The sequence below is a fragment of the Canis lupus genome, chromosome 10 (genome assembly GCF_048164855.1).
Source record: "Canis lupus baileyi chromosome 10, mCanLup2.hap1, whole genome shotgun sequence".
Lineage (NCBI taxonomy): Eukaryota > Metazoa > Chordata > Mammalia > Carnivora > Canidae > Canis > Canis lupus.
In genome coordinates, this window is record NC_132847.1 from 40,591,746 (window position 1) to 40,617,587 (window position 25,842).

At 44.0% G+C, this 25,842-nt stretch overlaps 1 protein-coding gene and 1 long non-coding RNA gene across 4 annotated transcripts in view; one reads left to right on the forward strand and one right to left on the reverse strand.

Annotated features, from left to right (window-relative positions):
* The first annotated feature begins 5,495 nt into the window (after positions 1-5,495).
* On the forward strand, positions 5,496-17,088 carry LOC140641511 (uncharacterized). Its single transcript, XR_012038027.1, has 6 exons — positions 5,496-6,570; positions 6,678-6,994; positions 11,641-11,917; positions 13,581-13,681; positions 13,749-14,004; positions 15,188-17,088. It is a non-coding gene; the product is annotated as an uncharacterized lncRNA (long non-coding RNA).
* The window catches only part of SLC24A2 (solute carrier family 24 member 2), a 244,809-nt gene continuing 234,776 nt past the window's right edge, over positions 15,810-25,842 (reverse strand). For all 3 annotated transcript variants that reach the window (XM_072841506.1, XM_072841504.1, XM_072841505.1), the window contains one exon: positions 15,810-24,347. In XM_072841506.1, the coding sequence (XP_072697607.1) occupies positions 24,098-24,347 (250 nt within the window). In that variant the 3' untranslated portion in view covers positions 15,810-24,097. The remainder of the gene's footprint in view (positions 24,348-25,842) is intronic.

The following is a 25,842-nucleotide window of genomic DNA, read 5'->3' on the forward strand; positions in this document are numbered from 1 at the left end:
GCAATGCTAACATTTCTACTTTTTAATCTATAAGGTAAGCATGAAGCGGTTGGTCCTAGGGCACAGTAGGTAATGGATTTTAAAGGCAGGCATGTAAGGACATAAATCAACACTCAAATTGTTCTAGGTTTTGGTGAAGTACATGGTTTATCGGCATACATACATACATACATTTCTTTAACTGGAGACAGAAAATCGTTTTGTTAAAATGATGTGAAACCAATGAAAAGAAGCCAGAGCCATGGCTATAAAAGAGGATTTTTTTTTTTTTTTAAACTGAGGGGCTTCTTTTTGACTTCAGAAAGTAAACACCAGTGAAAGTATGTGCCAGTGACACCAACACCAGATGCACCTCAAATTCATTTCAAGTATTCATTATGTGACACGTCTTCCTAGCCCCGCCCTCCAGCGGAGGGACAAAGCCCCATGTGAGTGTCCTCAAACTGTGTGCCTAAGAATCACCTGGTAGGGTGGGAGGCAACTCTTATTAGGACCCTACCTTCCACCCTTGTATCCTCGTAATTCTCCCAGGTAACTTTCATAGGTTGTCAGAATCACAGTCGGAGGCTCACGGATTTTATCTTGGAGAAGCGTTAGTTCCAGAAACAAAGCTTTTAAAAAATGAATTAGGGCTGTCAAACTTGCTTCTCCTCAGGCAGAAAGGATTAACCCTTTACTAACCTCATTTTCCTCATCTAAACTTATGGAGAGCCTGAGATCTACAACAGCAGTAACTCACTAACCAAAGACCAAAATGCCTTTCAAAAAAAAAAAAAAAAAAAAAAATCCAATTTATGACAAAGGGGAGCGACTGCAGCTGTGATTTGTGGCTGGGCACAGTGCTTTTGTTTGAATGTCCTCCAGGATTGTAGATCTGTACCATGGAGTACAAAGAGAATTTGAGTCCACCTAGTTAGACTCCATTCTATGGACGAAAGAAGCTAAAATAAAGGGGCTGCTCTAAAGCAGCTAAATGAGACTCTTACCCAGGGACTAACACCCAGGTCCTTCTGATTCTTTAAAAATGGTTAGCGTTCTCAAAATGTGGACTCTGCAGTGCTCCATCTACTAGGAGTACTTTGAGTGCTTGTTCTCTGGTGAGGCAGCCGGCCTAGTGGTAGAAGACCAGATCTTCCCCCCCTGCCAAGCACTTTCTTAGGGTCCCTTTCTGACAGCAGCGCATGGGATTGGAGTCACGAGACCCAGGACCAGATACCTTAGCCCAGGCCCGGACGCCGGATGCAGTGCCACACCGGTGACTGTCAGGAGATCCGTGGGTGGGCATGCTGGATCTCCCGGCCGTGCCTGCCAGCCTCCCTGCAAGACCTTCACACCTGCTCAGAGTCGGCCCGGTGCTGCCTACGCTTCCACTTTCCTCCTCTTTCCCCCCATTAGGCATCATTAATCCATTATGACAGTTATTCCAGCAGAGTCAAAGCCTGGTTTCCGAGTGTTTCTCAAGACAGCTCTGTGGGCAGCCTCTTTGGATCAGCCAGGCAGCGAGAGGAGGCCTGCTTGCAATCCTGCTTCTGAGTGATTTTGTGGAAGAGTCCTTCTGAAGTGGCCATCCCAGGGAGCAGGCCTTACAGGATGCTGGGGAGGGAAAGAGCAGGGTCATGGTTCCCGAACAACATGGCTGTTGCTCAGGGTTGGCTTCCCGGAGCAGCCCAGGTACAGAGTGCTGGCCTCCAGGGGGCCATTTGAGTTCCTTCCCATCCTATCTCCTCTGGTCCTGTGTATGTGACAAAGACCCGAGGGGACCAGCTGGACCTGTTTGCAGCAACAGTGACCCCACTGATGGGGATCAGACTGACATTCTTGGCTTTCCTGGTGTGATTCTCAGCCAATTGTGCTAGCTTGTGACCAACAGAAAAAAAAAAAAAAAAAAAAAAAAGGCTTGTTATTCAAAGTAGAGTCCAAAGACCAGCACACTGGCCTCCCTAGGAGCTTGTTAGAAACGTAGAATCTCAGGTCTCATTCCAGACCGACTGAAATACTAATTCAAAGTAACAGGTTAACAAGTCATACGGGTGATTTATATGCTCGGGACAGTGAGATGCAGTGGTTTCGAAAAGTCACCATAGAGCACAATGAGACTTCAGACTGGTAATTTTTTTTTAATGGTCTACTGTGTGCCCAGAGAGGTGGACTCCTTGGCAGGTGTCCGTCAAGCATAGGACAGGTCTGGTCTTTAAAGGTAGCTCAGTGTGTGCAGAGGCACCAGTAAGAGCATGGATTGGCTTTGTGACCCACGGTGTTTTGGAAAGAAAACCTTGTTTTGTTCAGGCTTTTTTTCTTCCTTCCTCTGCTATTAATTCTTTAATCCTTTTATGTTGCTCTTCACTGCTTGGGTCCTAACATTCAGCTTTCAGAATTTCTTCCAACACTCTTGGTTGCTCGATTACCTACTACTTTACCACCTTCCTGCTGGCTCAGGGTTTTGACCGAGGCTCTGATTTTTGCAGAGTATATGGATTTGGCTTTTCTCTACCTCCACTGTTGTTGATTTGCTTATCACTTTCAAAAGGGCCCAGAATCTTAGGCAGTTCAAAAGGCAAATAATGTTTGGAGCAGAATTGTCTAGTGGATTCTATTTGCTGACAAGAGAAGGCACGAATCTCATTCAATTGGTGCCTGAATTGGGAGTCCTTCACCTGTTCTGGAATCTACTGAATGGCCCCTTGGGCTGGGAATCTCATCTAAGCAGCCACTGAATGGCCAGGTGACAGATGGCCAACTGTGTTAACCAGGAGATATGCCCTATAATCTTTTCTGGGCATAGGCTTGTTTAAGACTGCCAGCTTAGAAGATTGCCTCGCCCAGCGCCAAGTAATGGCTAGATTGCTATAATGCCTATGGTTCATTGCTATGAATCAACCTCCGTGCTGTAACCATTTGACCAGGTCCTCTTAATATTTAGAAAAATGACGGTTGTAAGAAACAAGCCAGGGGGTCTCCAAAAATCTGTCAAATGGCAAAGAGATTAAATGCTAAGATGTTACATATGCCTTCACTGTCCTCATTCAGGCCATTAGTTGGTGGCATAGGGTATCTCCCAGCTGCCATCCCTGGCTACTGCCGGCTGCCAACATTGGAAAAGGTAGGCCTCTTTTTTATTATTATTATTTTTTTATTTTATTTATTTATTTTTTATTTTTTTAAGGTAGGTCTCTTTAAATCTGAATAATTGAGTCAGGATTAATGTTATTTCTTTTACTCAGACACCTTAAGATTCTGTCAGCACTTCCATTAGAAGGTTAATGAGTCATAGGATTGTTAGTTATACCAAAATTCTGGTGTTTACTTTTTTTTCCTTGGGGTTATTTGGGTGAAGACTTCCATTCTTACAGCATTTTTATATTTTTATGCAACACCATATGATCTTCACTGTGCAACAGCTTAGCCACCAACCACATGTGGCCTACCTAAGACAAGGGATGTACTCCCTTGTTGTACCATCCACATTTCACCTGCTCAATAGCCAGAAGTGGCTAGCAGCTACCCATAAAGGACATTTCCTTTTTTTTTTTTAAAAAAAGGTTTTATTTATTTATGCATGAGAGACACACAGAGACACAGGCAGAGGGAGAAGCAGGCTCCATGCAGGGAGCTTGATGTGGGACTCGATCCTGGGACTCCAGGATCACGCCCTGGGCCAAAGGCAGGAGCTAAACCGCTGAGCCACCCAGGGATCCCCCAAAACATTTCCATCATCAGGAAAAATTCTTTTTGACAATACTGACAATAGCACAGAATTTAGAACATGGCTGAATCTTCCAAAGCTCATTTCTCCTAAGTAGCTGAATGACCTTGGGCAAGTCATTTTATTTCCCAAAGGGCTCTTTCTCCATCTGTTAATCCTACCTGCCCCAGAGGGTAGCTGTGAGGAATTAAAGGTGGTGGTTGTTCTGAGACGGGGGCTAAATGCTCACTGTTGTTCTCCTGCCCAAACAACCTCTCATCCTTTGCCCCTAGATCACCTGCATCACTGGGAGCCTGGTCTGAGCTTTGCAGTCTGGCCAGGAGCTGAGAGTATTGCCCAGGCAGGCTGAGGGAGCATCTGGGGAAGGGAGGAGTTTGGCTTTTCCACACCCTCACATCCCCCCTCCAACCAGAAGGTTTTCCTTAGATCTTACTCCTTCCTGCCCTCAGTTGTTGCAGGCAACCAAGGGTGTGTGTGTGTGTGTGTGTGTGTGTGTGTGTGTGTGCGCGCGCGCGCGCGCGTGCAATCAGTAACCTTTGTTATTTTGATAGGACACCCAAGTTTCAAATGAATGCTTCTAGAGCAGGGGTGCCCAAATCTAAGGTGCATCAGAATCAGCTGGAAGGTGGGTTCAAACAGTTTGCTGCCCCCACCTCCAGAGCCGTTGAGAATGTGCCCTTGAGTTCCCACCTGCTGCCTGCCTGCAGCTGCCATGGAGTCAGGGAGGCTAGGCCGCCTTGATCAGCAAAGATCAAGTAGCCTGTATGCTCGGGTTCCGGGGAGAAGGCCCACAGGCACACGCTTGAGGGGGTAGGTGTTCTTTGTACCATGGTAACAATTATGATTTTATGCTTAAAGATTAGGAAACCCCTATTCTGGATCACAGAGGACCATCTCAAAATCAGCAGCAGCATGGGATTTTGGGGCCTGCTTTTGCGTGTACATCACCAGAGATTTCCAAAACTGGCGACCTTTACCTTTGGACGTAGTGTTTGCCTAACTGGGCTCTGTGGACGAGGTCTAGGAGTCCAGGAAGCCTCAGGTTTTGAAAAACAGTGGCCTGGTAAAGCCCCCAGCAAATGCAAGGTCTTAGCAGGGTTTTTCCAAAGAGACAGCTTGTGGCATTTTGAGCAAAAGGATGTTTCCCGTACTTCCCAGGAAATTGAGCATCGCTGGATCTTGCCCATTAAATGCCAGGTGGTGCTCCAGCGTCACGATACAACTCCAAGCCATTTGCAGAGGTTTTCAAATCCCCCGCGGGGCTGGGCTGGGAGGTGGTCAGTCCTGATAGCTTTTAGGTGAGAACCATTGAGATCCCAAAGACCATCAGGTTTGCCTTAAGACAGCTCAGCCTCTGCCCTTTCTGGGCGGGGGGAGGACCCTACTGGCTGCAGCTAGCCCCTCGGAGCTCCTGGGGAGGGGGCTTTCCTGTTACTTCTAGGCCTCCTGGTAGGACATGGAGATAGCCCATCTTCAGGGCGCTCTCAATGGGGCCACTTCACAGTCGACCGTTTTGCCTGTAGAAAGCACAAGTACCATGAGCTTCCTGGTTGCATTTTAAAGATTTGAGAGCTAGAGAGAGCAAGCACAAGCAAGGCGAGGGGCAGAAGGAGAAGCAGACTCCCTGCTAAGCAGGGAGCCAGATGTGGGGCTTGATCCCAGGACCAGGACTGAGCCACCTGCTGCATTCTAAACGTGTGAGGTGGTAGGCAGGCTAACCTCTCTATTCCCTCCCCCACTTCTTCCCACCTTACCTATTTTTTTGGCAGTTACCCCAGAGGTATTTTCAGAGTGCCCCTGCTGCTGGCAGGGATAGCCTGGAAGGATGCCTGGCGAGCAGCAGCAGTGTTGGCTGGAGCCCCAGCTGCTCTTTTGGGGTGGTGTGGCAATGCGTAGGGGCTTGGGAAGCCTGTGTCCACTGCCCTCCTAGCAGGCTTTCATCCCACATCCCCCCTCTGGCTTTCCTGCCCAGCACCCCCTCCCCACCCTGTGCTGCTGCTCAGGACAAACCTGAGTCAGCCTCTTGTCCTTAGAGCAGTTCCTGCTACACTATGGCAGATGTCAAAGTGGCAGAAGATTGTAGCTGCCCTCGCCCCCTACTCCAACAGATATGGGGGAAAATACAGGAAGAAAAAAGGAGAGAAAGGCAGGCAAAGATCTGAGGGGCGGAGATGGGGCTCTGTCGGCTGCTTAAGACCATTCCGCTGCAGAAATATGAAGAGGACACATGAAGGAGTCCCCTTAGCTCCCTACTAGGATAGTTCAGAATCTTTGGATTTAATGTTGCCTTAGAATAAGAACATTTTTCCTTTAAGAATCATCCTAAAGCTTGAGCCTGCTCCTTTGCTAGAAGCCAGTTTTCCTAAGAGGGTTTTCCTCTAGTACTTCCTCCCCTTGGGCATGCTTACTCCTGCTCTGGCTCCCACCACTGGCTTCCATTTATCTTCTTGCTGTGAAACAGGCAGCACCTGTCGTCTCATGAGTGCCTCCTGGAGCTCCCAGAGGCTGAACCTCCCTCGGAACCACCTGGAGGGCTCTCTGGGGTGCTCCCAGGAGTCCAGGTGGGTTTGGGGCTCTCATACCGTAACTCAACTCCCGTCCGTGATGAAGGTCCTGGAGTGAGAGCCAGGACACACGAAGTGACTGACATACCTAAGATCCAAGATCTCAGAACAGCTTCCTTCAGAAAAAACTCATCATCGTGGATGCTAAAATGGGCTCAGGGCAGTTCTGGAGTCGCCTGGACCCCCCATGGTGGGGAAAAGTCTACAAGCAGTGGCCTCAGGATAGCCCCCAAAGCTGGGGGTTGCAGCAGAAGCAGTCAGGCCTTGAGAGTGCCTAGAGCTGATCCCCAAAATCTGCGTCAGGTGCGCAATTACGCAGGTGGAGGCCGAGTGGTCTCAGGCAGCCTGACCTCCTGGCTCACCGCCTTCTCCCTCCTCCACTTTACTTTCACTTTTTTTTTTCTTTTCAGTATGTGTAGGATGGGCCACCACAGCTTCCTCTGCTGCCTCTTCATCCCCACCAGAACTTTCCTCCTTTCACACTGTGGCGCAAATGACCCGTGACAGCAGAGAGGAGAGTGCCTAAGAGCTTTCTCCCAGCCACCCTCCCCGGATAATTGTTTATGATGGAAAATTCCAGTCCCATAAAACCAGAATAATACAACGAACCCCCACATCTCCATCACCCAGCCTCAACAATGATCAACTCCGAGCCAATGCAGTTTCTTCTATACCGCCCACCCCAAAGGGGCATTTTGAAGCAAATCCGAGACTTCATTTCTTTTCAGTATGTGCAGGACGGGCTTTCTTATTCTTTCTTTCAAAAGATTTTATGTATTTATTCATGAGAGATACAGAGTCTGATACAGTGGGGCAGAGGGAGAAGCAGGCTTCCTGAGGGGAGCTCCATGTGGGACTCGATCCCAGGACCCCAAGATCTCGCCCTTAGCCGAAGGAAGACACTCAACCCCCACGCCACCCAGGCGTCCCTGTGCAGGACTTTCTTGAACCTCGGTCTGACCACATCACATGCTGGTGAAGGGCCTCCGGTGGCCTGGGACAGTCCAGCTGGCTTGGAGGAGTTGGACAGGGCTCTCTGCAATCTGCTGCCACCCATCTGTTCATCTTGCTTCCCTCCATCCCCTAGCAGACCCTACCGATCCTTCTAGCCCACATCAAATATTGTTCCCCCAAATGCCACATTTTTTTCCCCTCATCTGTCACTTGGTACATGTTCCTCTTGCGAGACTTACCACTCTATCCCCCAAGCCTCGGTCAGGGCTGGCTTTTCTCTGCAGCTTTCCCTGAATTCCTAGAGGGGTGGATCGGGCCCTCCACTGGGCTCCAGTCACACACAGACATCTGTTTACAGCACTTATTTATCAGAGGGATGCTGCTTACTGTGAGGTAGGCCCTGCTCTAGGGGGTATTCTAAATAAATGGTACCTGATTTAACCCACAGAAAATAACTCTCATGAAGTCACAGATGGGAAAAGCGGGGCGCAGAGAGGTGTAGGTCACCCAAATAGTAAGTGCAGAATTAGGGTTTTCAACCCAGGCCATCTGGTTTCTTACCCACCCTCTGAGGCTGCTTATTCTAGTACAGTCTTGTATTTGTCACATATGTGTCGCTCTCTGCCAGCCATGAAATCTTTGAGAACAGGGCTGGGGCTGCTTCCCCTGGGGCACCCAGTGCTAATGCCTGTATCTGGCGCCTTTTAGGCTTGAGCATGAAAAAGTATAAGGCACTCTTCCTGGTCGTTTGGAGAAACTCCAAGGCGTGACTCCTCCTAGAGCTGTTATCATCTCCATAGGATCAGGGCTTAGGCTTAACGGGATTCCCAGTCTTCTTTCCACCCAACACGGGGTGCACTCCCTTCAGCGAGGGCTCCCTATGGCCCTCACCTGGAAGAGCACGCTTTGGCGAGGGTGGAGGGGCAACTGGACCGGGGGCTGGTTTTACTGAGGAATTTGAAGATGCCTGCAGGTGTTTTGGATATGCCCTTGGGGCGCAGCCTCTTGGTTGAGAATCACTGAGCTGGAGAGATAAGCTACTAAGACCAAATTTAGGCAACAGTCTTGGCTGGAGGGGGAGCTTGAGGACCCTGGGGACAGAGTCTCTCCCATCCTCCTTCTATCTCCCAGCCTCTCCTAAATGCCATTCCTGACCTAGGAATGGTTGATCTCGGCCAACTGGAGTGACTAGTGTTACTTTTCATGTGGAAAAAATTTTTTTCTTTTTCCCTTACGTCCAATGGAATTATTCCAGGGATTGATTGCACATTTGAGCAAATTCCTGCGAGCAGACAGGAAAGCATGAATGTTTACAACCTTCTCTGACCTGATTCTATTTCAAGGACACGGGTCATTAGCGGCTGGCAGCAGGGAGAGCTGTATGCATACCTTCCAACAGTTTTGTAACCAAATTTGGGCATAAGTTGTTGTTGTTTTTTTTTTTTTTGGTCCTTGAGGTGGTGTTATTATTTACTGGAAATTCTATTATCAAATCCTGGCAGCAAAACCTTTCTTTTCTTTCTCCACAGTTCTCACTAATTGGAAGCTGCCATCATTCACTGTCTTGCTATAACCTAACTAATGACCTAACCTAAGCCTTTTAAACAAGAGGTTTCTTAGCACGGTTCTCCAGCAAAGACGATGCACAAAACAAAAACCAGACCTTAGTATCCAGTTCGGAGGCTTTCTAGTGTGACCTCAGGAAAGCAGCACTGCCTGTTTAGCTCTCATTTTCCTCATTTCTTAGTTGGGCTAGGATGTAACCATTCGGTTTTGCCTTGCCTGCCGGCAGATCTGATGGGTAGGGGCTGCCTGGAATGCCTGGCTGGGAAGTGTAGCAGGAAATGGTGCTATGATGGATTGTTGATGTCTGCTGAGGGTGAGGGAGCATTAGTGACATAATTCACCAAGTGTTTGTCAACTCTGGGTTTGCAGCATTCAAGGTCTGTCCCTGTAGAGATACATAGAATGTGTTTAATGTGTGAGCTGGCCCTAGAGGCAAGATCCACCAGGCAGGAGGTTAGTGTTTCAGTGTGTCACTCGTAGGTATAGATCCCCAAAGCCTCCAAGAGATGTGGAGACCCTGAGGGGTTTGTGCATCCCAGAATGTCTTATGTACTAGATGAGTCTGACACCTGCTTCATACGTTGTTACTAATCAAGCTAGGCTTCTAGATCCCCAGGTCCTGGGCACAATGCTGAGTGAGGGTAAGTGGGGAGACTGGGCTCTGTGGCATCCCAGTAAGAGATGGGCTTTCTATGTGTGTAGTATTAGAGTCCTGGACAAACAATTAGGATTCTTGTAATCTGTAAGATTAGAAAGTGTCCAGATATCCCAATAAAGGACCCATTGAAGACGTCTTCTCAGTCTTAGTGAGGTTCTAGAACTTGTTCAAAGTCACATGGGATGGGAAGGACGGAGCTGAAAGACACCAGAAGCCTACAGTGGGGGTGCCTAGGTGGTTCAGTCCGTTAAGCATCTGCCTTTGGCTCAGGTCATGATCCCAGGGTCTTGGTATGGAGCCTCACATCAGGTTCCCTGCTCAACAGGCAGTCTGCTTCTCCCTCTCCCTCTGCCTGCCGATGCAGAGTCATTAAGTAACCTACAGGTAGGAAAAGATAGATCAAAGTCACTCTTTTTGACAGTTCTGAACTCTGATCACTGCATACTTTATATCAAGAATTCTGTATGTTTAGGGATGCCTGGGTGGCTCAGTGGTTGAGTGCCTCCCTTCAGCCCAGGGCGTGATCCTGGACTCCCGGGATCCAGTCATTGGGCTCCCTGCAAGGAGCCTGCTTCTCCCTCTGCCTGTGTCTCTGCCTCTCTCTGTGTCTCTCATGAATAAATAAATAAATAAAATCTTAAAAAAAAAAAAAGACTTCTGTATGTTAAGTAATTGTCAATGCATTTGGACCCCAGTATCTCCATATTTGTGACTAGGGAGTACCTTTTTTTTTTTAATTCTTAAAAAAAAAAGAAAAAAACAAACATTAATTATATAATTATATGGGTGTTTTGTAGGCCAATTGCTAACATAAATAGTTGCAAAGGCAATTTGTTTTTGTAACTTATTTTTATTCTTACAAATCTAATTTGATAAAACCTAATAAAATTGCTCATGTGAAATATTTTCCTTTAACACTTTATAGATTAATCAAATTCATACCACAGTAGGTTTTGTTGTTGTTTAAATAGAGAGTTCTCATGATTTTAGTCTTACACAACTTTATGCTGACATTTCATTCAGAAACAAGTTTAAAAAATGGTATTATAAACACATGGGGGTAGTAAAAAAAAAAAAAAGAAAAAACCAATCAGAAACAGCAACAACAGAAAAAGCCATGCAGAGTTGCTGTGCATTAGGAAATCATGTGTTTTTGCTGCTATAAATCTTTACTGAGGACAAACCTAAAAATTAGTCCTCCTAAAAGGTGAAAAAATATAGCAATTCCAGGTTTTTTTCCTTAGCAACTATGGTTTTTTTTCTATGCAGTGGTTTGGTTTCTTTCTTTAGCAATGTAACCTCCAAAGAGGTTTTTTTTTTTTTTTTTTTTTTTTTTTTTTTAGCAACGTAACCTATGGTTTACTATGGTTTTTTTCTTTAGCAACATAACCTCCAAAGAGTACAATATATTATAGAGTTGCAAATAAGAAAATTGGTGGCAAACTTAAATGTTCTTGGTGAAATTTAAACTGTAAAACTGTACTAATAAAAACTGGGTTCAGTCCAAATAGTGGAGAAGATTGTTAAAAAACAACATTCAGTTGAGTACATTTATTTTTTATTCTTCTAATTTTTATATTTATTTATTTATTTATTTATTTATTTATTTATTTATTCTTCTAATTTTTAAAAAAGGTTTTATTTATTCATGAGACACACAGAGAGAGGTAGAGACACAAGCAGAGGGAGAAGCAGGCTCCTGAGAGAGCCCGAGGTGGGACTGGATCCCGGGACCCTGGGATCACGCCCTGAGTGAAAGGCAGATGCTCAACTGCTAAGCCACCCAGGCTTCCCTAATCCAGTAATTTTAAGGATCAGATTGGCTTTATTGAACAACTCCTGGATCAGGCAACAATCCCATCTAGCGGGTAGAGGGGAGCTTAATTCAGCTAAACAAGAGAAAGGTTTTTAAAGACAGAGGGCATTAAAAGAAAATAATTGATTAGCAAGGAATGAATTGTTTAGATAGGCTGCCCTCTAAAGGGTGGTGGAAGGGGTCTATCAGTAAATTTCCTAGTATTGGCCAGGAAATTCCATGTTGACTAGTTAAAGATTACATTCCCAAAAACTATTCCCAATAGCAACTATGGTGGGTAAAATTTTTGATATGGTTACAAAACAAAACATAGTTGATGAGTTGAATTCCTGTTTTATTTTATTAATATATTTTTTAAAGATTTATTTATTTATTTTAGAAAGAGGAGTGAGTGAGCCCAGGAGAGGGGCACAGGGAGAGAGAAAATCCTGAAGCAGACTCCTCGATGAGCGGGGGCTCGTGGATGCCAGGAATCTGAGAGCATGACCTGAGCTGAAATCAATACTTGGGTGTTTAACCGACTGAGCCACCCAGCTGCTGCCCTCTATTTTAAAATTTATACAGAAAGCATGGTCTCTATGAAAATTTCAATAAAATGAAAATGGTTAGAAATTGTTCTCCATGGACAACTGATCACACATTTTAATCAACCTAATGTAAGTTGCCTAAAATCAGCACTGATGAAATTGACATTAAAGTGTGATGAAAATATTTACAGTCTCAAACATGGATCAAAAATACCATCAGGGGCAGTAAACATAACTGTGTTGAATGCAGCATTAAAATGTTTGGGCCTTTTCACTGCATATAAAGAGTTCCTAAATCCTCGTCTCTGAGAAGTGGGATTCATTTTGGAAGGAAGGAAGATGAGAGGAAGCATGGATTTTAAGCTTTCCTTAAAGTTGATTGTTTGCCCGCAGCCCATCCACTATGCTGACAGAGAAAAAAGACCTTGAAATCTCCCTCTGGGGAGAAATCCAGTCATCAGGACAATGCCAATGGATATTCATTATGGAGGTCACCTCAGAGCATGATTTTGGGGATGTGCTATTCCATGGTTGTGGCTTGCAGAAATTCTTTCAAGAGAATGGCCAAGCTTTGCCCAAGGAGAGACCCAGACGCTCAAGAGAGGCAGACCCCTTAGACACAGATTATACTTGGTAAACTGCCGATACTTGTAGAATGGGCTGAAGGAGGAGTCCTAAGGTTTAGCTTCAGTAGTTTCTGTTCATATGGAGGCCATTTAAAAATTGAGGCCAAATGAACTTTTCCTGCTTGAATTTTTACCTCTGCACTTTTGTGGGTGGGGGCTAGAAGGTGTGTGTGTGTGTGTGTGTGTGTGTGTGTGTGACAGAAAGAGACAGAGAACACAAGAGAGCTGAAAAGGCGACCATTGGCTGAAGTCTACTTGACACTGTAGACTGCATTCTACTTGACAGAACCATAGTGGTTCTCAAGAGGTGACTTTGCCCCACCCCTACTCTATCCCTAGGGTACATTTGCCAATGTCTGGAAACTTTTTTTCTGCTTGTTGAACCTTGTACCTAATGGGTATAAAAAGCCAGGGTATACTGCTACACATCCTATAATACGTAGGACAGCACCCACCAACAAATAATTTTCTAGCCCCAAATGTCCCTGGTGCCAAGGTTGAGAAATCCTGTGGTGAAGACACTAAACTCAGTGAGTTGCAGCTGGTGTGCTGGTACTTTTTTATGGAGAAGTGTAAATTTAGGAATGCCAAAGGAGGCCCAATACTTGATCAACTTTGGTGTTTTCACCCTGTCTAGTGGCCTGTGTGGCCCATAATTCTAAGTCCTAGGACTTGGGGTAATTATGTAGCTCATGGAAGAAGGTAAAAAGTAATGTTCAAGAGCTCAAATTTGGGTAGTGGAAGGACTCAGATTTAGTTTAATATTCTGACACTGTGTGACCTTGGGCGTGTCCCTGAACAACTTGGGGCTTCACATTTCTATTTGTAAAATGGGAGTAATAATGGTACCCAACTCAATGAGTTGTTATGAGGATTAAATAAAATGTATACAGAGCATTTAGTATCAGTGCATATGCAGAGTTGTTAATAAAGGGATCCTTGGGTGGCTCAGTGGTTTGGCACCTGCCTTTGGCCCAGGGCACGATCCTGGGGTCCTGGGATCGAGTCCTGCGTCGGGCTCCCGGCATGGAGCTTGCTTCTCCCTCTGCCTGTGTCTCTGCCTCTCTCTCTCTCTCTCTCTCTCTATGTCTATCATAAATAAAAATAAATAAATAAATAAATCTTAAAAAAAAAGTTGTTAATAAAATGTTTGGATTTGTGTTCAGAACAGACAAGAAAGTTATGAATGGAATGAAGAGTCCAACCAAGCAATAAAGAGATTATTTGAATACAATCCAGAGGTATAGAAAAACTGGCTATAACCCAGGTGGGGCTCCAAAATTCACCTGTTCAAATGCGGATATACAACTTTGAAGATTTCAAGTTAAAAAAAGTAATGTTAACGAGGCTCATTGGATTGCAAAATTAAACCCCAGCCCAGAGGCTTGGGCTTGGTGAAGAAGGAAAGAGGCTCTCTACAGACGGACATGAAACAGAATTTGACTCACAGTCTGAGAGCTACATGATTTCTCTTGGCTCCAGTAGAGTCATCTTGTATGTGGGGATCACAGGTCATGTTCTGGGCTCCACTCTCTAAATGATAAATAATGCTATTGTGACTCCGGCTGTCATCTCATTCTGCCAGAGATGGTAGGTCCACTCATTAGTAGGCAAGATGATATTGAAATACAGCGATCATAAAGTAAATAGAATTGATAGCATTCATATTTTGGTGTGGTTTAGGAATAAGTTTTATAATCATTGGGATATTTTGCGTGCGTTTGTGTTAAGATATTTCAAATATATCTGGCATATCAGATAATCGGATTAAGATTTGAAATGTATAATTTATATTAGACTCGTGACGTTATTTTTAAAGGTACTGTGGACTTTTATTGTTTGCAAATAGTACTTAAATGTAAATGGTATAAAATTTTAATTTTTTAGTATAAAAATTTAAATATTAAATGGTTTACAATATTTTATTTGTTTGACAGATTAATAAGAATCACCGAAGTGCATAGGAAGATTTTGGTTTTTAGGTTTGTAATTCCATCAGTCTTTTGGAGTTACTTTAGGGTATTGGATATGTTAACTGTGTAAAATTTTAAAAGTGCCCGAGGGAATTTAATTCATGAGTGAGGTTAACTTTTTAGAATTTAATCTTTTAAACTTATGAGTTAATTGAATGTAATAAAAAGTGACTATGAATTCTTATTTTTACATAAAATATTCATAACAAGACTTCTCAATTGAACTTAAAGGCTCAGAGAACATTAGGCCTTTAAATGTACAATTTCCATGTATTTAATTAATGAAATACTATTATTAGTATAGTTCTTTCAATGTATGAGGTTCTGTCAGACTTTTTTTTTTTTTTTTTAATTTATTCATGAGAGACACAGAGAGAGAGAGAGGCAGAGACACAGGCAGAGGGAGAAGAAGGTTCCATGCAGGGAGCTTGATTCGGGACTTGATCCCAGGACCCCAGGATCACTCCCTGGGTCAAAGGTAGACGCTCAACTGCTGAGCCACCCAGGTGTCCCTTCTGTCAGACATTTAAAAGCTCACACGAGGGACTCAGGTCCTGATCCCAGGGTCCTGGAATTGAGCCCTGCTTCTGGCTCCCTGTTGCGGGGGAGTCCTACTTCTACCTCTGCCTCTGCACCCCCCACCCTCTGCTCTTGCGCACGTGTGCTCTCTCTGTCAAATAAATACATAAAATCTTAAACAAAAATAAAAGCTCAAATGACATTAGGAAGCATTCAGTAAGTGGTAGTTACAATGAACAGTAAGTATTGCTTGTCTTTTTGTCTCTTTGAATCTGTGCAAGGAAACTTCTGTGACTGTGTATCTATTGCTTGATATCCTGAGGGTCCTGATTAGCTGAAGGTAAGGATTATTCCAAAAAACAAAACAATGTGGGGTTTTTTGAGTCAATAATTTTATTACTATTATTTTTCACACCGAGGAGACTTAGTTACATAAAGTGATATTCTATGAGTTGATTACCAGCAGGAGAAGCACAAAGGTGTGGAAAGCATAACAGGAACACAGTGAGGAAACGCCCTTTGTCAAGTGGAGTCCATGTGACAGAACACATTACTGCAAACAGCCTATGTACAAATAAATATAGCTTTCCGTCTATGTACAGACATATTCACAGAGAATAAACTGACGCGAAATCTCCATACATCTGTCATCCAGTGAAAATTGCACGTAATAAACAAAACACACAGAAAATGACAAAAATAATTCAGAAGTGCATCAGCTGGAGTCTTGCTGGGGGTAAAGAGAAGGGTTAAAATGCTTCTTTAAAATGGAGGCAAACAAAGGAAGAGCGAGATGACATCTATCCCTAAAAAGATCCTTTACAAAAATGGCATTCTGATATTGTTAATATAATCTCTCCAAAAAAGAGTTTATGTGTTCTAGGGCAAAAGTCTTTGTTGGGGTCAGTGGTGACCACATTTTCTCTGTTTTACCAATATGCAAAGAACAAAATTATAATTTATCTTTCCTCTAGTGCTAGTGGCAACTTAATTAATCCAGGAAGGTAGCTTTGCTACTCCAATTTTTGATGGCTCCATGAGACTGCAGATTGTTTGGAGATAAAAGCTCTTGCTTCTGGAACTTTCTCAGACTCGAGCAGAAGACACACTTGAGATAGGTGCAGGGCACAAATACGGACTTTATGTGCAGAGTTCAGCAGGGCTGTATGTCAACAGAGGCTCCCTCTTCTGGATAGAGTCTCTGCCCTTTGGAGAAACTCTTCGGACCACAAAACAGTCCCCAACAAGAACGTCACTGGCTCTGGGCCTAGACACTCTGACTTAGGGTAAATGGCCATTTAAGCATCAAATTGGTGGGGTCGTTCAATTTAATAACCACGTTTACTCCATGTTGAGAATTTAGGGGTCCAGTTGTGGTGAATATTTCTAGGCTCTTAAGTGCTTTTTGGTTATTCTTTTAGCTTTCCCTCAAATTACATAGAAAATTATGATAAATGGAAATATTAAAGTTTCTAGTTGTGGGGAAGTCTGTGTATAGGTAAGTAGTCTACCACACTGGTCAGAACATGTGTATTTTAGCAGAAAGGAAATGCGTTATGATGTCTGTTATTTGCCGTGTCCTCCCAAGGAAGGTTTATATTTCAGCACAGGAAATTATTGACAAATTGTATATCTATGTTTGCCATTTTTATAAGGGAACTTCTTAGGCCCATCCCACATTTATATATATAAAAACTCAAACAAACCTTATGTTTCCCAGGTATGTATTTACCTAATTATCCATTTCACTCTCTGTATAGGTGAACCTTGCTTTACATAACAAATGGATTCCTGAAAAACAGTAGATCTATAATTTAGACTTTCAATATAGTATCAGAACTTGCTGTTTCAAGAAACTATGTCACAAGCTACTTTGAAGATGAAGAATGCTTTTGTGAAATGAATAATTTCTTTCATTTGCAGAGTTTTATTAAAGTACACATTTAAAGTTTATCAGGTTAGGATTGTCTAGAACAATAATTGTATGCAATAAAAAACAGAACAGATAAACTCCAATTTACAATAAACAATACAAAACAGGAATGACTCATGACTGCTTATTGATTGACTATATTCAGAAGCCCTGAATATATGTATTATTGGTATTTTATGGCTTTAATTAAGACAATTGTCTCTTATGAAGTACTATAAAGTGCAATATTAAAAAATTAAAAACCCAAAAGGCATCCATTGTCCTTCAGTTTTATCCTGATGAGAAGAATTGGAGAATCATTTAATTAAATGGCAAGGAATTATCTATCCATACTGCATGCATGTAATTTGATCCTTAAAATTATTTAATTCAGGGATTCAGACTTAACTCATTCCTTTGTGTGTGTGTGTGCGTGTGTGACATGATTTTAAAAATTAGCATTCTCTTTCAGGTAGTTCACTGTTTAAGAGAACTGTCAGTCCCAAGGCCTTTGTTACTTACGGATCCATTATAAAGGAACATGCAGCCCAATACGTGAGAATGCAGAACCAAATTCCTGTGCTTTTGCTGAACTGTAGCCCACTTTCCTGGGCCAGGACCCAATCTACAGCCACACAATTCCTATCCAACCTAGTACCCAAGGAAGGAAATACACTACAATACTGGGTAATAAGAGGAGGACCAACATTTCCCCTATTTCCTATGTAAGTGAAAGCATGAATTCCTTTTGGTATATCAAAGCAAGTAGAGTTTCTGAATGATCTCCAGTGGTGTCTCCCCCACTCTGAGTTCTTTGTGAGCATGGAATTATGACAGTAAAAATGAAGCCCATGAACTTGACTTCACCAGGCCTCATGATTATGCCACACCCTGTGTTCAAACTTTTCACCCCTGGATAAACGCCTGTTAGTGCTGTTGCACCAAGGCCTACTGGTGCTCTAAACTCTAAAGGTATTTCTGTGACTCTACTCTTTTATGAATGTGAACTCTGTTCACATTGCAGTAGCAATCAGGAGGGATTTTTTCCCCCTGAGAAACTGCCAAAGACATGAAACAGAAATTTTTGGGAGCAGGGGCCCAGTGTTTTTGAATATTCACATTAATGAAGTGGTGGACAAATGCTCAGTAGACTGGCCAAGAGCAAGCAGAATCTGGAAAGGGAGAAAGCGCTGAGTCCAACCTGGACTTGAAAACTGGAAGCGGCCCTAGAAATAAACAGATGGAGACTCAAAGAGGCCAAGTGGAGAGTGGCTCATAGTAGGCAAAATGGTGAATCAAATGCACTGGGGCAGGCCGAGAGGTGCACCCGCTTTAGCTAAATGTCTCGGAGAAGAGATCAGAAGTGATAGGGTACAGAAGATGAATGTGAATTAGCAATGTAGTGTGACTTTGTAAAAGTAAGAGCAACAGAGAAGTTCAGCAAAAGGGAGCAAAGCAATAGGTTTGAGACTGTAATTCAGCCCTGTTCAGACTGACCTGTGTCATGATGAGTCATAGGGTTCTATAATTTAGGAGTAACATAAAGCAGGTAAAAACGCTGAGTAGAGAAGAACTGGAAGAATTAAGAGGGTTAGGAAAAAAGGACTCTGAAATAAAGCTCTAAAGATACTTTTGATGAAAACAGATTAAGGGTCACATAGTGGGGACTCCCAATGATGTGAGAGGTACATAGTGAAGAGTCCCCAGACCCAGTTCTTTTCCATCCCCCCAAAAGACACAGGTGAAGTCACCAACTTGTTGGGCTAGGGTAAACCTGCTGGTTGTTAATACTTGATGAAACCTGGTTCCATCAGGAACCCCAATGCCAGGACCCCTCACCTACAAAAGAACTGTCCTTTTGATTAGGGTGATAGGTTGGACGACCTGTCTCAACAGAATTAAACCTTTGGCAAACTCAACACAAATTCTATGGCACCCTTTCAGACTTGGGTATTCATCTGTTTTTGTTTTTTTGTTTTTTTTTTGTTTTTAATTTTTTCAGGTTTTCTAGTCTAGCAATCAATCATCTAGTGAAAGTGCTCTGGCATAATTTGGGGATCCATGCAGTGCCCCTTCTACAACTAATTTGAACAGAGTTTTCTCTCCAGCAGTAATTACAAGGTCATTTTTGTCTCTAAAAGAACTGGCCGACTTGTGGATCCACTTATCATTTTTAGCTCTCTCTTGCTGTTTTTAAAGGAAACTTTCGCCAGACAGATGAAAGACCACTGTGGAATGCAAGTGGTTCTGAGCAAGGCTGGTCCCCCAGGGGTGCGGAAAGCCTGGAAAGTGGCAGCGCAGACAGTGTTTGGAGGCGGGTGTCTGGGTGGAAAGATGTGCTACTTTCCATCCTGAACATGAGCGCTCCTCTGCTTTCTACAGATGCCTACGTTCTCCTGGCGGTCAGAGGCCGGTCATAGGCCGTAACCTGAGCAGTTTCAAAGCTCCCAGTGAAGTGAAACAACAACAACAACAACAACAACAACAACAACAACAACAACAACGTTGTGATGTTGTAACCATAAGAAATGGAGTGGTGCGCGTGTCCTTTATTGCTTTTCTCGTTTGCTACATAGTTCAAAGAATATGAAGCTGTGAGATGAACAAAGATATGCCAAGAGACAGGGAGGAGCTAAGCTGAAGTAGTGGGCTGGGGGCACATTACCTTTCCTTCCCAAAGCCTTCTAGAGAGGGGAAGATATTTTTATCTGGGACCCTATGCAGGTTCTTATAATTGGTTGGAAAAGCCTGAAATTTGTCATTGTTTTAAACTACATGGGGATATATATCAATGTGACACTTGGTTTCTTGGGACTCAAAGTGAATAAATTTTTTTTCTTCCTTTTCCTTATGCTTCATTTTCCCCCCCACTAATTCTCTTTTAATGGCCAAGCCCTTACTACTTAAAGACAATATTGCGGAGGATGTGGCTTTTAAAAATACTAAGCCACGTGGTTATGTGAGATCTGGCTTAGCAAGAATGAGCATTAAGCTTCTATGTCAAGCCTTCAGGAGTTAGATGATTTCCCCAGAAATCACCCTGAGGACGGTTTCCCTTTATTTCTTCTGGAATTGAGCTGCCACTTCTAATATGGCCACTTAATTACTGTAGTACCAATCTGTCCTGTGCGAGGAAGCATGGCATCCTCATCATCTGTGTGTGTGTGTTGGCAGGGGCAGGGAAGAAGGCATATTGAAGTTTTGCAAAATGCTTGTATTCAGATAGGTCATCAGACTCCTGTCCCTTATTCCGACCCAGCGATCTCAGCAGAGCATCGAACAGACGTCGCTTCTTCTCCAACCTTGTCTCTGGCCAGCAGCTCTAACTTTTGCCATTTGCTTGGTCAGTTTTCTGCTAAGGTGGCCAGGAAAGGAGGGGGCTCCCTTTATGGCTCATCTCCCATCTTCCTGTTATGGAGGAGTTTAAAAGCTGTGAGCATTGGTGGGGAGTTTGCCAACTTTCTCCTTGCCCAGGAAGGGATGTACATTAATATTATCAAATGTCTCATCAGCAAGGCAGCTGTGTTTTGCTGAAAGGCCTCCAAACCACCTGATTCATGTCTTTCCTAGAAAATAAATTATACTGGCCCCTGTCAGGTGGCACCTGTTAGAAGCCTGACAAAGCATTTTTCCCTGAATATGAATCCGTGCCTGCCTCTTTTGATAATCTTCTGGGCAAGTCTCTAGGATATTCGGTTACATCTGCTGAACTGATGAATAGGCCTGCCCTCTAGTCTGTGCACATATACAGCATCTTCCTGCTCTGCCCCTGTTGGGCTCGGCTTAGGTCCTGGAGGACTGCATAGACGCATCTCAGCTCCAACTTCAATTCTGCAGGAACTAGTCAGGTTCAGAAGGTGGCTGGACCCAGCACGGGCATTTCCAGATGCAGCTTAGAAGGTTCTATTTAGGCATTCTTGGTTTGGGCCAGGTCGCTCTCTTGTGCGGAGGCTGCCTTGAGCGACAGCAGGCAAGGTGACAGCAAGCAAGACCTGCTTGGTTTGCTGTGACTGCATGGAACCACTTGGGCACGGCTTGTTTATTTTAGATTGAGAAATAAGAAGGTGGTTCTAGAATTTTTGATATTCCTTTATATGCCCTGCTACAAGAAAGCAGAGAATATCTACAGTCTAAGTTTTTCTGCTGTGTATTCTTTGCTTGTATGTCAGCATTAGGGCTATGGCTGGCCATTTCCATAGGCTGTAGCTCGACTCTTGGAGTGGGAAGGTATATGGCGTGGGGGCGTATGTGTAGGCCTGTATGTACACATGTACAGAAAAAAACCTACGAGGTCCCTTCAGTTGTCAGTGTGGGTGACTTTTCTTTTCCTTCATTATGACAAATTTGATGTGCCCTGCTTTTGAATCCTGAAGGTGACTGGGTCAAGGGTGATGCTGTAAGTGTGTGTGTACCTAGAAATCTGGTATAAAGATCTACAGGTATCTATGCATGTACACGGGCATGCAGGGGAAGTGTTAGAGATGATGCTGCTCAGGAAAGTTCTTTCTTATAAATTATGTTAGTGATTTGAATGCTTTTCAAGGTCCACTGTTGCATTCCACACACTGCTCTCTGGACTCCCCCTAGCCCAACACATCCCCTCCCAGACACATACTGGGCAAGCCGTGGTAGGGGAAGGCAACTGCATAACAGGCAGCCGGGGAATACTGCTCTGTACCTCGTGCTCGGAGCACACCCCGGGGTGGGGATGGACTCTGACGGCCTGTCTCCTCAAGTACAGCTTCTCATTAATAACCACAATACTTCCTATGGAGTGGAGCTCCCAAGGCAAGTAAAATGCTCTGTGGCTGCTTGGATGGGTCTTCACTGTGAGCTGGGAGTGACGGGGAAAGAATGAGACAGGGGAGCATAAGCAAGTGCTGCAACAAGAACAGAGGTGCAGTGGGCCTCCCTCATCCTTTCTGGTTTCATATATCTATAGTGGGGTGACAGTCACCTATTCAAACAGCAGACCCACCAATAATATTCACGCAATAACCCAGTTTGCTCCCCTTTAAGTAATGCGCAGGGAAAACAGCCAGAGGTTTCAGCAAGAAATTCACTTGCATTCTCTTTGGCTCTAAAGAAGTAGCACAGATGTGTGTTCTTGCCTCAACACATCCTGCCCTTGACGTGGGCTTTTCTCACACAACTGAAAACCCGACTTGGCCGAGTTGGAGAGACTGGAGGGCTCGCCTCCTGTGTGGCCGCATCTTGATTTCCTGTGCCTTCTGCTTGTGGGTGAAGAGCTGTGATGGGCACTGCCTGCTACTGCCATGCTTTGTGGAGTGAGCTGAGGTTATGTGGAAGGACCACTGAGCTCGAGCTGGGGCTGTCAGGTCTCCCTTCCCCTCTATTTAATTGTCACTTGTGCACCCTGTCTCCCTATGTTAGGAGGTATGTGCCCACAACAGAATCACAGCAGGCGTTAGGGACATGATAGACTGGATATGAGAACACACACCGTATTGTCCCCCATATGTGGTGTGTGCTGACTTAGATGGAAGATGGATACAGGATCGTGGGCCATCCTCTATTTACTTTTTCAACTGACTGTAAGGAAAGCATGACTTGGGGAGAGGAGAAACTATTTTTTCATCAATTTAGTTCGCCTTTTGTTCCCCCTGATGGTTTTAATTTCTATTGACATAGATCTGGGAAGTCCTACAAGACGTCAAACAGAATTTGGGAGAAGGAATGAAATGAAAATGTCACAAGAATGCTGAGCAAAATCAGGAGATCAAAACCTTGGAAAGACTGGCTGGAGGCCAGGTGTGAAGAGGTTTTTCAGTAGACTCAGAAGAGTCCTCTTTGGGGTCCCGATGGAAGGAGAGACACAGATTTTGCATGGGCTTTAGCCAAATCCTGGTCCTGGCACCACTAGACATTGGAATCAGAAGCCTTCCCGGGTGCGCTGAGTATATAGATGCCTTTCCAAACATCTCTAAGCTGCCTCAACCCAAGCAGTATTGATCAGAATCAGTTTAGTTCTATTGGAGGAATAATGATTTCTTTAGACACTGAAGCCCTTTATGAACCACATTGGAAGGTGCTTTAAAGAACTATGCCCTTATGTTCTCATTAGGTGGCAAGTTCCACTGAGCCCCTCTACTGGATGATATTTCTTGTTACATACCACAGGCTCCCTTGGCAGGCATTTTGATTATATGTCAGCCCTTAGCATCAAAACATGCCTAAAAGACAATCACAGTTAGACTTGCCCCCCACCTTTTTGGATGATAATGGGACATGCATTAGGACAATATAGGTTCAGTTTATATAGTCTCATTGTCCTAGAAGAGCACTAATCTGGTGTGCAGTTATATTTTTCTACTTGCATGCTGGGGCAATATATAAAAAAAACTTCAAAAAACCCAAACCCTGGTCACCTCTCTCCTGCCCTCAAAGCAATATCCACACAGTCTGGGTTTTACCTCTGTCTGTTCCAAGTAACTGCATGGGTTTTGGCCAGTGTGCCCTGGTGAGGATGGGCAGATAGTCTTCACTGTTTGGCTGGTGGGAATGTTTTGGAGGTCTCAGCTCAGAGTCCCTACAGACCCTCTCCACCAAGCCCTCCCTCCTGCAACATATCTCTCTAAGATAACCACCTTACCAGGCAGGATCCTGATAAGTCCAAAGTAGGCTGAAGGTCACTGCAATGATTCTATTAGTTTACCTCTTGCACTTAAGAGTTAAAGCTCAGACTGGAGGTGATGCCCCTCTTCAAATAGGTGCTATAAATATACTAGAGCTATCCCTGAAAAGATGCATTTGTATTTATATATATGTGTGTGTGTTGATTTTATATATATATATAAAATTTTTCTTTGTTTTTGTATACAGGTATGTATTACTCTATAGATATGAAAGGAGAGGTATAATACAGGAACAGGCAGGGGTGTGTTCATGTGCATCTATTTATAATTTGTATATTTTGTATGTATATATAGAGAGAGCCTTTGTCATTGTTTGCATCATTACAATGAATGTACCTCCGACCAGCGAGGAGTACCTGTCAGTGGTGAATGGAGAGAAGCCCCAAATGAACGGCTCTTGCATGGTCTCTTGCATGAAGCTGTTTCAGTAGGCAAGGTTGGCAGCAGCTTGTGAAATGAGTGGGCCCAGTGCAAATCCATCCATCCTCAAATCCGCCAAGGAGGGACACTTTGAAATGTCCATGGCTGTGTGTCAGCAGCCTCTTTTGGAGAGGCCAAGGAGCCTAGAACCCAGGGCGGGGAGGGACCATCCATGCTGTTAGTTCAAGATATGGCTTTTCCTATTAGATGGAGACAGGGCACACAAGAATTCTGTCTTCTAGGAGGACACTGACCACCAGGAACACAAAGTAGAGGCCGAACATGATGAAGCCCAGCACTTTGTTCATCCGCCATTTGCAGAGGGCAATGGAGAGGATGACGAAGAGCAGCATGATGAAGAGGAGGACGATGGCACAGAAGAGGCCATTGCTGCTGACAGCCACTGGTTGGAATCTGTGAATGATGGTGTATAGGAGCCAGGGCAGTGGGAGCCTGTGAAGGATAGATGGGGGAGCAGTCAGACATGTTGGAGGAGGCATATGGCATAGCATCAGCTTCTTGGAATCTATAATCTGAGGAGGGTGTCTGGTTAAGTTTGTTATGACTCATGCGTGGTCGGCTCAGGAAATCACAAAAGGAAGTCAGGTGAACTTCAAAAACTTTTATCTATTTCCTGACTCAATTAGGGAAAAGAGAGAATTTGTTCTATGGTTGAGTAAGATCAAAGCTGGGACCACTGCAGGTGATTTGAGTTCATTCATTTATTTATTTGAGAGAGAGAGAAAGAGAGGGAGAGTCTTAAGTAGACTACGCAGTGAGCATGGAGCCCACTGCTGGGCTTGATCCAATGACCCTGAGATCGTGACCTGAGCCGAAACCAAGAGTCAGACGCTTATCCAACTGAGCCACCCTGGTTCCTGAAAAGACTGATATGATCATTGTGGGGTGATTTCTGATTGTGATTTGAAATTATTGTGTGCTTTCCAAGTTGAATTCAAATGTGGCACCCAGCCCTAAAAAGGTGAACTGGACAATTTGTTCAGGGCAGGAGAAGGAGCAGACAAATGGAGAAAAGGCATAGAAATCAGTGGTGAAAATGGCAACATTATTTTTAGGAATGGAGATGGAGAATAGCCATAATTTAATGCACAATCTACTGGCCAGAGATGATAAATGATACCTGGTACCATATAGCTGTTTGAGATTTATTTTGGAAAAGATGGGATAATCTTTTGACTAACAATTGGGCTTCCTGAAAAATTTGAGGAAGACAGGGTCTTACATTTGTAATGTGATTTAAAAAACTTTACTATGTATTTTTATACCTGTCCCTTCCCTTTGCATTTGACTTTTTAAAAATCTGGTAACATCTTTTGTTTTCTATCCAGAGTGGCAACAATGGAAGATATCAGAAAAGCTAACCGTTAGCTGCATCCTGGGGGTGAGTTAGGACTCTGAGCAGCTGGAAACACATGACTCACATGGCCCATGCACCTCCAAGGGGCTGGGTGAGATGCAGTCCTACCCATCGAGCCTAATGATGGAACATTGGCTGGGGAAACATAGATCCAGCCACCCAGCTGGATGCGGCTTCTGCAGAGTCTTAGCCTTTGGCTAGGGGAGCTTCAGTTTTGGCCTGACCTCAGGGGTGGGGAAGAAGAGGTGCTCTTTTGAAGCACAAAGCTCTCCAAAGAAAAGCAAATAGCTTGAGAGAAATAATGAGGTGAAAGGGGTAGTGAGTTTACATAGCTGGTCTCCTCTGCCAGAGGGAGCATGTGAAGGAAGAGCTCCTGAGTTCTACATCTTTGAATATCCAGGACCTGGCACATGCAGGCCCCATCTGGTTACGTATTTGACCTGTGCCAAACTGAAGTGATTGATGCAACTGCTTGGTAACCAATACAGGTATGAGGTTGTGCTATATGAAGTTTGCTATATGAAGTTGTGCTGGATGGCACTACAAATAAGGAAAAACTCTTTGTAGGAA